General features: G+C 43.6%; 1 protein-coding gene across 1 annotated transcript; it reads right to left on the bottom strand.

The window, feature by feature from the left end:
• Positions 1–3,783: 3,783 nt before the first annotated feature.
• Positions 3,784–10,735, bottom strand: LOC129327860 (zinc finger protein ZFP2-like). Its single transcript, XM_054976610.1, has 5 exons — positions 10,394–10,735; positions 10,178–10,226; positions 9,852–9,931; positions 9,133–9,259; positions 3,784–7,040 (listed from the first exon to the last, which is right to left on the bottom strand). The coding sequence occupies exons 1-5, from the start codon at positions 10,718–10,720 to the stop codon at positions 5,278–5,280; spliced, it is 2,346 nt and encodes a 781-aa protein (XP_054832585.1). The 5' UTR covers positions 10,721–10,735; the 3' UTR covers positions 3,784–5,277.
• Positions 10,736–12,107: the final 1,372 nt, after the last annotated feature.

Here is a 12,107-nt window from a genome sequence, read left to right as displayed (position 1 = left end):
TACTTTTTAAAATCTAGTAGCTAATATTGTAGCAAATATTTTATAATCACAGTTAAGCAGGGAGATGGTAAGAAAAAGAGATCAAAAAAGGAAGAAGGTGCAGAGAAAGACGGAGGAACCTTGACACAAGACTACTCAACAGCATCAGAGGAAGGATCCTCAAAGACCAAAACCCCAAGTTATAAACCAAAACTGATGAAAGCGACAAGAAGAAATAAGGAAGATAGTAACAAAGAAAGAATATAATGGAGAGGAAACCTATAAAAATCTTCTCAACTAACATTAATGGATTAAATTCACCAGAAAAAAGAAAGAAAACTCTTAAACAATTAAAAATTTTGAACGCAGATGTTACCTGCCTGCAAGAAACCCATATAAGAAAGAAAGACCAGTACTATTTACAATGTAAAAAACTTGGTGATACTTTTTCTACTGCAGATTTGATCAAGAAAAGAGGCATAGTAGCTTATATTTAAAAAGAACTGAAACGAACTTTGATACATTCAGCTGAGGACAGCAGACTACTACTGGTTGAGATCTTTACTGGAGAGAAGAAGACCTTACTAGCAATGATACATGTGCCAAATGACCATTAGTAAAAATTTTTATCATAATCTGAATGAAATCTGGGCAAGGATTGATTATATGGATATATGCTTAAACTGGGGACTTTAATGCGGTATTTGATCAAGATTTGGATAGGAAAACAACAAAGAAATCCAAGAATTCTAAAGGGCTCCTCCCAAGATCCTTTCTTAGATTGGCGGAAGAATATAAATTGATTGACATGTGGAGAGCAAGGAATCCAACAGGAAGAGATTATACATTTTATTCAGACTGTCATAAGTCTTGGTCCAGAATAGATACGTGCTGGATCTCCACAGGCTTAGTACAAGAAGTTAGAGATGTTGATATACTTCCCAGAACGTATGCAGACCATAATCCCTTACTGTTGAAAATAGCAGAAACAACAAAGAAATTTAGATGGAAGCTGAATACACAATTACTGAAGCATAATTTTTTTTTACAGGATGTTAAAGAGGAAATGAAACATTATTTCCAGCAATATATAAATCCTGAAGCACACATGAATATCGTCTGGGACACAAGTAAAGCATACTTCAGAGGATTGACCATAAGATATGCAGCAAAACGAAGAAGGGAGAAGCAACAACGATATAAGGAGATAATTAGAAACCTGGAAAAAAAAGGAAAAGACTTTAAGGAGGATTCTTCGAATGTAAATTTAAAAAGTAATATTAAGGCTTTACAGAATCAAGTTAATTTACTATTGATGGAAGAAATTGCACAAAATATTAAGTTTGCTAAACAAAATGATTTTGAACATGCAAATAAATCAGGGAGATGGTTAGCTTATAAGCTTAGAGAGGAAAAAGAAAAGAGACATATTCATTGTTTGTATGATGATACAAAGCGAGAAAAGACATGAAAAGAGGAAATGAAAAAGATAAAGATTTTTTACAAACCACTATATAGAAGAGATTTCAGTAGAAATTCAAAAGTGGTATCTACAAAATCAAGAGCTACCTAAATTATCAGTGGAGAAAAGAAAATGGCTGAATGATCCATTTACAGAGATGGAAATAGTGGAAGCAATACAAAAACAAAACAGTGGGAAAACCCCTGGTCCAGATGAACTCCCAGCAGAATATTATAAAGTGTTAGAAGTTGTTATTATCTTACCATACAAAAATATGATCACCACAGCACTAAAGGAAACATCTTTGCCCAAATCATGGGTGGAGGCAACGATTTCTTTAATACACAACGAAGGAACAGATGCGAAGGAGATCAAGAATCAAACATGGTTCTTCAGATCCTAGTCTGATGCTCTAAGCACTCCACCATGCTGGCTTGGTTACCTCAGGGAGAATCTTCAACCCTGTTGTTTCGAAAAGAAGAGGCTATGTCCTACACTCCCTGTCTGTGCTGCCTTTCTCTCCAGTGTGGATCCACACCATCTTATATTGTTCTTCTCTCCTATTTATAATCACAACAAGCCTTTGAGGTAGGTTTAGCTGGAAGCAGGTGACTCGCCCAAGGAAAACCAGCAACCTTCCATGGCAGAGTGGGGATTCGAACCGGGATCTCCTTCAAGCTAGTCTGACATTCTAAACACCAGTCAGCTCTGAAAGATCAGGAAAGTAGTTTTAAAAACTTTGTACTGTAACTGAGGGAATATTTTCCACACACACACCCTTGTCTGCCCTGCTTGAACCTTTCTTCTTCTTGTAAGTAAACCTTTCCTTCCATTGCCAGTAGCCGAGGGATTTCTCAGAGCTAACCTGGACTAGGAGGTTCTGATTCCTCTCATTTTTGGCACTACAACTCCCCGTTGGGCCCAGTTCTGAATCTCTCTGTTCCTTTCAGAAGTTTCTTTTCAACCCTTTCTTTCCATGGCTAATAATTTCCAGGCCTCTGTAACTCTTCTGGAATCATACTTTGATTTTCCTGTTTGTTGAGAATATATTTATTGATTTATTTACAGAAATTATATGTCACTTCTCTATTTCTGGAAAAAGCGGGATAGTTTCCACTGCACAAGCAGAGGGGCCATGGCTCAGTGACAGATCAACGTCTTTGCACAGCATGACGGGGCCACCATGATTAGGTGTTCTCTACTTTACCCAGACTTATATCCAGGGGCAGTGCCAGAGTGTCTGGCACCTGAGGCGAGGTACCTTCCCTGCGCACGCGCGCTCCAGCCCTGAGGAGCGTCCCCCTTACCTGAGGCGGGAGGCAGTGGCAAAGGGGCAGAGAGGCAAGCAGGGACCCGGCCCACTTCCTTGCTCACCTCCCCACTTGCTGCCGCTCCACTGGGGCACCCGGCTCGCTGGGAGCTGAGCCAAGGTGGACAACAGCAGTGAAAGGGCGGACAGGCGAGCAGGCGGCCTGCTTCCCCACTTGCCTCCCTGCTCGCTGCTGCGCTGCCAGGGCGCCCAGCTCGTCAGGACCCAAGGTGGGCAGCAGCGGTGAAGGGATGGAGAGATGAGCAGGGACAGCGCCTCCTTCTAAGTTGAGTGCTCAGGGCGGGTACCCCCATTGCCTCAATGGACGCACCAGCCCTACTTATACCTCGAGAACACTTTCTCTTTTGTGTTTGTGTGAACTGAATATCGCTGCCTCAGGTCTTGTTTTCACCTTAGATCTCTTCTGCTTAATTGATACTACAGGAAGGCTTTGTTATAGAATGCAGTGTTACAGAACGGTCAGCATATGAGGGTGGTTCTGAGAGGGAAAAATCTTTCTTTTTTAAAGAAAAGTAGAATTTATTTACATGGACAAAGACATGATGGTTGCAGAGTTTTGGTAAGTGTGTTAGTTTATAGCCATCCAGAGGAGGGGGGATGAAAGTGCTCAGGGAGCCAACTCAGGGTTACACCAGCATAACCCCTCTTATGACAGCACCCAGCTGTGGCATCACTCTGCCACAGCCAGGCACGGGCATAAGTACACTGTAGGTCCCTGCGCTGGAGTCCAGAGGATGGCCTGGGGGAGCAGCTAGGCACGAGTTTGTCAGCTTCCTAAGCCATTTCGGGCTTGGGCATACCCCCAACAGTGGCGGAAAGTTACACAACGAACAACGGTTAGGTAGCCCATAGCAGCCCATTGCTTGGCAAAATTTGCCCCTCCCCAGCCCTGTACAAGCAGTTTGGCAGAACATAGGGTGCCAACTGTTGTGGGGACCAATCAGCTTGAACCCCTGTGGCAGTCAAGACCCCTTCCCAGAAGCCAATCAGTCCCCCGCCAACAGGCCTATGCCTGAGATAAGTACTCAGGCGAAAGATTTATGCGATCTGAAGAGAAACCAGAGTATATGCCTGAGATAAGTAGGGGCATGGCCAGAGGCTCTGCCTGAGAGCCCGCTGCCATGAGTACTTAGAGCATCAGGCAGGAGAGAGTGAACATGGTGGCAGGGCAAGAGTGTACAGGGAGAACTTAGCGAAATTCTTGGTATGTTTTCCACTGATACATGGGAGGAGAGCTAGGTCCAGAATGACTAACAACTACCACCCAAGTTGCCTTACATGTTTCCCATTTGCTGCATTCTGGCTCGAAAAGGGGTGAGGGCAGACCCACAGGTAAGGAGCTGAGAAGCCAGCTGCCTGGCTTGCTTGTTCACACCGGCCTTCCCTCTTTCCCCACAGGTGACCCGTCTCCACAGATGAGGCTCACCAGGGAGGTGATCCTCATAGTAGCAAGGGGAGAGTCCCTGTTGATGAAATGATGTGGTGTTCCTTTTAACTCCATAGGAGACTGGCAGCCCAAAGGACTCTCAAAAAGGACTCATAGATGTTGCATACCCCGACAAAAGCCGCTTGTGCCTTTTGGACATTTTTGGGAGGGGGCGTGGAACTCCACGGATTCATTCTCCACATGAGTTATGCACACTGCAGTCATTCCGGACTCTGGGGGAAGAGATGTAAAAACTCACTTTTCCATCTTGTGTATAAAGTTGCATTTGCCTTTTATTTCATTGCCATTTGATTGAATGTATTCCTTTATAGAACCCATTGATTTTTTGCTTACTGTTTGAATTGCTTTGATCATTTGCTTTTTAAATTTATTCAGTTCTGATTTACTGCCGTTTATTTCATTGCTTGTGTGTTTTTGTAACGCATTGCGTTATTTTTTATTATTTGCTTTTCATTTACTCTATTTGATTTCCATTTGACTTTTGTTTGCTGTTTGCATGGCATTGATTTGTTGCCTTTATTGCTCAGCTAAATTTGCTTACTGCTTATTGCTTCATTATTTTATGCCAGTAAGAGGAACATACTTCCTCTATGTAGATCATTCCACTTCTGCGTGGATTCTCTCATGGTAGCTAAGCTGTGTGTTTTGTTTAAAACTTTTCCCACATTCCAAGCATTTATAGTTTGTAATTCCAGGCAAACACCTTTCCACACTCCAAACATTTATATGGTTTCTCCCCTGTGTGAATTCATTGATAGGTAGTAAAGTGACTTCTCTGAGCAAAGCTCTTTCCACACTACAAACATTTATACAGATTCTCTCCAGTGTGGGGTTCTCTGATAGGTTCTAAACTGTTTGCTTTCATTGAAGCTCTTTCCACACTTCAAGCATTTATATGGTTTGTCCCCTATGAGGATTTGTTGATGGACAGTAAGCTGGGCACGTTGAGCAAAGCTCTTTCCACACTCCAAACATTTATATGGTTTCTTGCCTGTGTGAATTAGTCGATGGGTAGTAAAGTAATTTCTCTTAGCAAAGCTCTTTCCACACTCCAAACATTTATACAGATTCTCTCCAGTGTGGGGTTCTCTTATGGGTTCTAAAGTGTTTGCTTTCATTGAAGTTCTTTCCAACTTCCAAGCACTTATACGGCTTCTCCCCTGAATGGATTCGTTGATGGACAGAAAGATGGCCACGCTGTGCAAAGCTCTTTCCACACCTCAAGCATTTATATGGTTTCTCCCCTAAGTGGATTCGTTCATGGACAGAAAGATGGCCACGCTGTGCAAAGTTCTTTCCACACTTCAAGCATTTATATGGTTTCTCCCCTGTGTGGATGCGTTGATGGGCAGTAAGGCAATTTCTCTGAGCAAAGCTCTTTCCGCACTCCAAGCATTTATATGGTTTCTCTCCTGTGTGGATTCGTAGATGGATAGTAAGATTTGCACTCCGATCAAAGCTCTTTCCACACTCCAAGCATTTATATGGTTTCTCTCCTGTGTGGATTTGTTGATGGATACTAAGCTTTGTACTCTTATCAAAGCTATTTCCACAGTCCAAGCATTTATATGGTTTGTCCCCTGAGTGGATCCGCTGATGGACAGTAAGATGGCCACGCTGTGCAAAGCTCTTTCCACACTCAGAACATTTATATGGTTTCTCTCCTGTGTGGTTTCGTTGATGGGTAGTAAGTTTGTAATTCCAAGCAAACATCTTTCCACACTCCAAACATTTATATGGTTTCTCCCCTGTGTGGATGCGTCGATGGGTAGTAAAGTGACTTCTCTGAGCAAAGCTCTTTCCACACTCCAAGCATTTATATGGTTTCTCTCCTGTGTGGATTCGTTGATGGATAGTAAGATTTGCACTCCGATCAAAGCTCTTTCCACACTCCAAGCATTTATATGGTTTCTCTCCTGTGTGGATTTGTTGATGGACACTAAGTTTTGTACTCTTATCAAAGCTATTTCCACAGTCCAAGCATTTATATGGTTTGTCCCCTGAGTGGATTCGTTGATGGACAGTAAGATGGCCACGCTGTGCAAAGCTCTTTCCACACTCCAGGCATGTATATGGTTTCTCCCCTGTGTGGGTTCGTTGATGGGTAGTAAGTTTGTAACTCCAGGCAAACATCTTTCCACACTCCAAACATTTATATGGTTTTTCCCCTGTGTGAATTCGTCGATGGGTAGTAAAGTGACTTCTCTGGGCAAAGCTCTTTCCACACTCAGAACATTTATATGGTTTCTCCCCTGAGTGGATTCGTTTATGGACAGTAAGATGGCCTTGCTGTGCAAAGCTCTTTCCACACTTCAAGCATTTATATGGTTTCTCCCCTGTGTGGATTCGTCGGTGGGTAGTAAAACAATTTCTCTGAACAAAACTTTTTCCGCACTCCATGCATTTATATGGTTTCTCCCCTGTGTGGATTCGTTGATGGACAGTAAGCTTTGTACTTCGAGTAAAGCTCTTTCCACACTCCAAGCATTTATGAGCTTTGCCTTCTGTATGAATGTTTCTGATTTCCAAAAGATGTTCCTTCTGAACAAAGGCATTTTCATACTCAAAACATTCATATGGTTTCTCCTCTGTGTGGATTTTCCAGTGTCTATCAAACATAGACTGATAAATGAATGTTTTTCCACATACAGAGCAATAGATCTTTCCTTGATCTGGGGAGAAGTCCAGTGACTCAGCACTCTGAGAAGCACAAGATTCATTGCCCCTGTTCAGTTCTGGTCCAGTGTTTCTTCCCTGGTCTTCCCCATCCAATGACAGCTCCTCTGGTTCTCCCTCCACCTTGTTCTGGGGACCATCAGCCTCTGAAATGAAAATAAAAGATTGGCAAGACCTTCAAGCAAAGGCCAAAGCAAGGAAAGTATGCCAAGAACTACTCATGATGACTACAGAACAGAACTGGCAGATCTCTTCCTGTATTCAAACACGGAACAGAATGGCATTCACTGGACTACAAGTTTGGAGCTGAGCTTTATACCAGAATTGTGGAGGCCCAAGCTGAGCCCTCAACTTAAACAGTTCACAGATTCATTGAACAGGTAAACTGAATGACCTCACAATTGTTGCTTTGTGCGCCTTAAAAGAAGTCCATGAAAACAAGTAATAATTCACAGAAAAACAGAAATATACGGAGACCACCTAGCTTGGACTCATCGCATCTCAGGTCCAATCCTCTCTATCCAAAGTGCCACTACCAATCAGAAGATACAGTATTAGAGGGATCAGTTGGAGCAGCTTCAAGTGGCAGTCTTTCCTAACTTGAAAACCTTAATTGCTCACTGATTTCATTGCATTAAATAATAAGAGATCTAATGAAGTTGCTATTCTCTCATTCGACAAGGATGAAGCTTTTGTCAAAATCTACTGGAAATTTATTTTTCCTATATTGTCTAAAGTTGTCTTCCCTCATAAAGAATTCTAATCTATTTAAAAAATTCATCTCCCAGATCTATAGTTCTGACTAATGGCATCTTTTCTGTGCCACTCCCTCATGAGAAGGGGATGAGAGAAAGTTGTTCTCTTTCTTCCCAAACTTTTGATCTGTTTGGAACCTCTGGCTTGTGCCATCAGACAAAATAATATTTCAAATGGTGTATAAAGAACAATTATCCAAAGATGATGGCAGATTAAAAGAGAAAACGACGTTTGAACAACTAAGCTTTAAAGATTCAAAGCACTTATTGGAAAAAGTATATAAACCTCTATTGTAATATTCCACAAAATTGGAACAAGTTAAACATGGAATGATAAAATAGATGTAAAATCTGGGGAAAAGTGTCTCTACGAGTCAATGAGAAAAGTTATGGAGTAAAGAAATCCAATGCACAGCATATCAAACGTTAAGAGAGAATTGATATAAAACGTTTTTAGATGATATATCACTCCCAAGGCTTCTGCAAGAACCAATAAAGATTATTGCAGAAGGTATTGGAAATGCCAATGTACGGATGCAATGTTCTGTCATATGTGGTAGACATGTAAAAAGGCAGGAAGATATTGGATAAAAATTCATGAAGAGATACAACAGATATTAAAGGTTTACTTTGTGCTGAATCCTAAAAATATGTTATTAAATATCTTGCCTAGTAATATTAAAAAAGTTCATAGCAAATTTTTAAAATATATGGTGATGGTGGCGATGGTAGCATTTGCAACAAAATGGAAGACTGATTCTTATCCAGATGTCAAAAAGAGTCCAGTAGCACCTTTAAGACTAACCAATTTTATTGTAGCATAAGCTTTCGAGAATCAAGTTCTCTTCGTCATGTGCATGATCCGAACTCGGATCATGCATCTGACGAAGAGAACTTGATTCTCGAAAGCTTATGCTACAATAAAATTGGTTAGTCTTAAAGGTGCTATTGGACTCTTTTTGATTTTGCTACTACAGACTAACACGGCTAACTCCTCTGGATCTATTATCCAGATGTGTTTGAGTGGATGAACAAATTGTGTGAATACGTATCTATGACTAAATTAACTTCCTATATGCATAACAAAGAAATCTTAAAAAGTCAGGAAAAATGCAAAGTCCTTTTTGACTATGTAACTGATAATTAAGAAAAACTAAGAGTAGTTTTATGGAAGCAGACTAATTCGAAAATTAATATTGAATACAAAATATTGACTATAATGTTGAACATAAAAAAAGAGATGGACTGGAGCAATATTTTTTACCTTAAACGTGCTGTTATATATTCTGTTAATGCTTTTCATTTATGTATTTTTATTGTCTTTTTCTTTTCCAATAAACTTTAATGATAATGATGTTGATAAGGCTTTGTATATAACCCTTACAAATTTACAATTATTCTTTAAGTAGATGATATTTTGTTTCTCTCAGAACCTCAGACTTCCAATATCAGCATCTTCGAAAAAGAGAAAGGGGAGCCTTACCCAGGGAGGCCACGTTCTGACAGGTTTCCTCCATGACTTCCTTGTGAAGGCTTCTTTGGTCCGGATCCAGCAGGGCCCACTCCTCCTCCGTGAGGTACACAGACACCTCCTCAAAGGTCACTGGACCCTGAAAATTGTGGGGGAGGGAGAATAATAAACCTCTCTCTCTTCACAGATGTCACAATTCTTCCTTAACTAGATGCTAATGAGATGTTTGCTTTCAGAATTCAAACCTCCCCCAGACATTCTCATGGTCTGCCCAGTGAGCAGCACAGATAGCAGCCAAGGAAAGGAGAAAGATTTTCTACGGGCTAGGGAGGGACAAAAGGAGGCATTCAGAGGCATGATCTGAGGAGCCGCACATTTTCATTTTCTGTCTACTGTGTGTCGTTACATGCCATCAACTTGCCTCCGACTTATGGCGACCATATGAAGGAAAGACCTCCAAAACGCCCTATCATTAACTGACTTGCTCAGATCCTGCAAACTGGAGGATGTGGCTTCTTTTATTTAATCAAGCCATCTCGTTCTAGGTCTTCCACTTTTCCTACTGCCTTCTTTTCCTACTACCTCCTACTACCACTTTTCTTGGCATTATATTTTTGATTTTTCCAAAGAATCTTGTCTTCTCATGATGTGAACAAAGTACGATAGTCTTAGTCTACTGAGCAGCAGAGAAAGGAAACAAGGGAAAGAGAGAGAGAGAGTTTTTCACTTACCTGATCGGGCTGCATAGAAGCAGCTTTCTCTCTGTCACAAAGAGAGGGCAAAGAATGTATCACCGATTTCAAGACATCACCTATGAAAGATAAAAATGTTAACTGAACAAGAGTTTATATTTTACAAGTATTTTTCATTCTGATTCTTGGATGGAAAAAAAATAATTCTCCCTATACTGGCTCTGATCATTCAGATGCAGAGACATATTCAAACAAATTTTGGAATGGAGAATGGAGCTTCTTTCCAATACGGATGTAGGGAACATAAAACACAGTCCACAGATTCCTGGCACCCAGTGGGAACCACACGCAGCTTTTGAGCCTACCTGTAAAAGCTGCTCCACGGTCACCCTCCTGCACCATCTTCTCCTGCACCTGTAACAGAAGTGAGAATCCCATAAAGGGGAAACGGATGAGAAAAGGAAGAGGAAACAGGCTAGGGAGGGAGTTCCTTAGAAAGACAGGGCAATCCATGCGGATTGTGTGGCTGCCCAGGGTCGTATCCCGTGCCCCAGCCACACTCCCTGGCGAAGCCCCCTCACCTGCTCCAGCTTCTTCTCCTCTGCCTGGCTCAGGAGGAAGCCCTCGGCCAGGGCCACCGCCTGGGCGCTGCTCTCGGGCCCGCAGCCCCGCACCCAGCGCTCCATCTCCGGGGGCAGGACGGCCAGGAGCTGCTCCAGGAGCACCAGGTCCAGCATCTCCCGCTTGCTGCGCCTCTCGGGCTCCAGCCACTGGCGGCAAAGGGCGTGGAGGCGGCTGCAGACCCCCCGGGGCCCCTCGGCCTCCCGGTAGCGGAGCTGCCTGAAGCGCCGGCGCTGCGCGTCCCAAGGGCGCTCCTCCTCGTCCCCCGGGCCCGCCTCTGCCCTCATCCTCCCCTGCTCCACGGGCAGCCGCCGCCTGGCCCAGCCCGCCGCCCTCCTCCCCTGCCTGGATCGGCGCCTCCGCTGAACTCCCGAAGGGCGGAATCCCCCGTCAAAGGCACGGAGGGGAAGAGGGGCTGAACGCCCCACGTCAAGGGGGAAATCCGACGCGGCTCCGCCCCTCCGCCCAACCTCGCTCCCAACTCCCGGGAGAGAAACGTTAGCACGGAAGTTACTCTGGCAGGTCACGTGGTCGCCCTTCTTCTTGCCTCTCTAGGAACTGCGGCTCGTTCCCCTTAACCCTTGGGTGGACTCTCTTCCCGCCAACTCCAAGGAGGCGCCCCTGGATTCGCCCGGCAGGAGCGTGGCTCGCACGGAAGGGTTCTCCCTCCAAGCCTCGCTCCACCTCGGGAGTAACTGCAAACTAGAGGAAAGGGAAGTTTCTGCCCCCTTTTCCATCCTTTCTTATTCTTCGATTTTGCCTCTTAGGAACGATCCTGAGGTTCAGAATTGGAGCGGGGTAGCTAATGCGAAGTCACTGAACGCAGAGCAATCCTTCTCTCTATGTCTGTCTGTCCGCTATTCTTTTCATTACAGGGAATGCCCTGTAAGCTGCCACTTGCTTCCTTGACCCGAGGGCTGGACTAGATGCCCTCCAAGGTTTCTCCCAGCTCTCTGTTTCCGACCCTGCCCTTGACTGAAGAATCCCCTGCTTCGCAGCTTGGCTGGTAATACACCAAGAGACTTGGGTATGCTGAGGTGCAGTGTTGGTGCTGTGTGAGATGTATCTTTATAAGGTGCAGTCCAAGGTCCCCTGTACAGAAGGGATGCTCAAACCCCTGTCAGTCCAGCTCATCCTCTGTTCACCAGTTGCACCAGTTGCAAGTAAGTCAATTCGTTGTCAGCCAGTTCACTGTGCAGTTTGAGCCTGTTCATCTGCTTACTTTTCAACTACACTACACTGCAATCAGCACTATTTCACACATACATATTCTGGGAGATGCTGAGGGCAGTCCTACTTTACTCTTTCTCCCAGACACCTGGCTCTGGGGCTCAGTAGAAAAGCATCTGGTCAACATTCAAAAGCTCCCAGGTTCAATCCCAGGTACCTGCAGTTAATGGATCAGATAGAAGGGTGATAGGAATGACCTGCCAGAGACCTTGGAGAGCTGTGGACAACACTGACCATGGTAGACCATGTTTTTATTTCACCCCTCCCTCCCAGGATCATCTTGTTGTCTGATCATCATCAATCACAAGTGGGCTACATGGTGGTGGACATCCTATTTTTCATCAGGCAGCATGTACTTGTTTATTTAAAGCTTTTTAGTGCCACCTTTCCACCCAAAGATGATCCCTAAGGCAGCAAACATCAGCATTAAAACACCATTTAAAA

The sequence above is a fragment of the Eublepharis macularius genome, chromosome 4 (genome assembly GCF_028583425.1).
Source record: "Eublepharis macularius isolate TG4126 chromosome 4, MPM_Emac_v1.0, whole genome shotgun sequence".
NCBI lineage: Eukaryota > Metazoa > Chordata > Lepidosauria > Squamata > Eublepharidae > Eublepharis > Eublepharis macularius.
The sequence above is the reverse complement of the archived record's forward strand: the minus strand, read 5'-3'. Positions and strand labels throughout refer to the sequence as shown.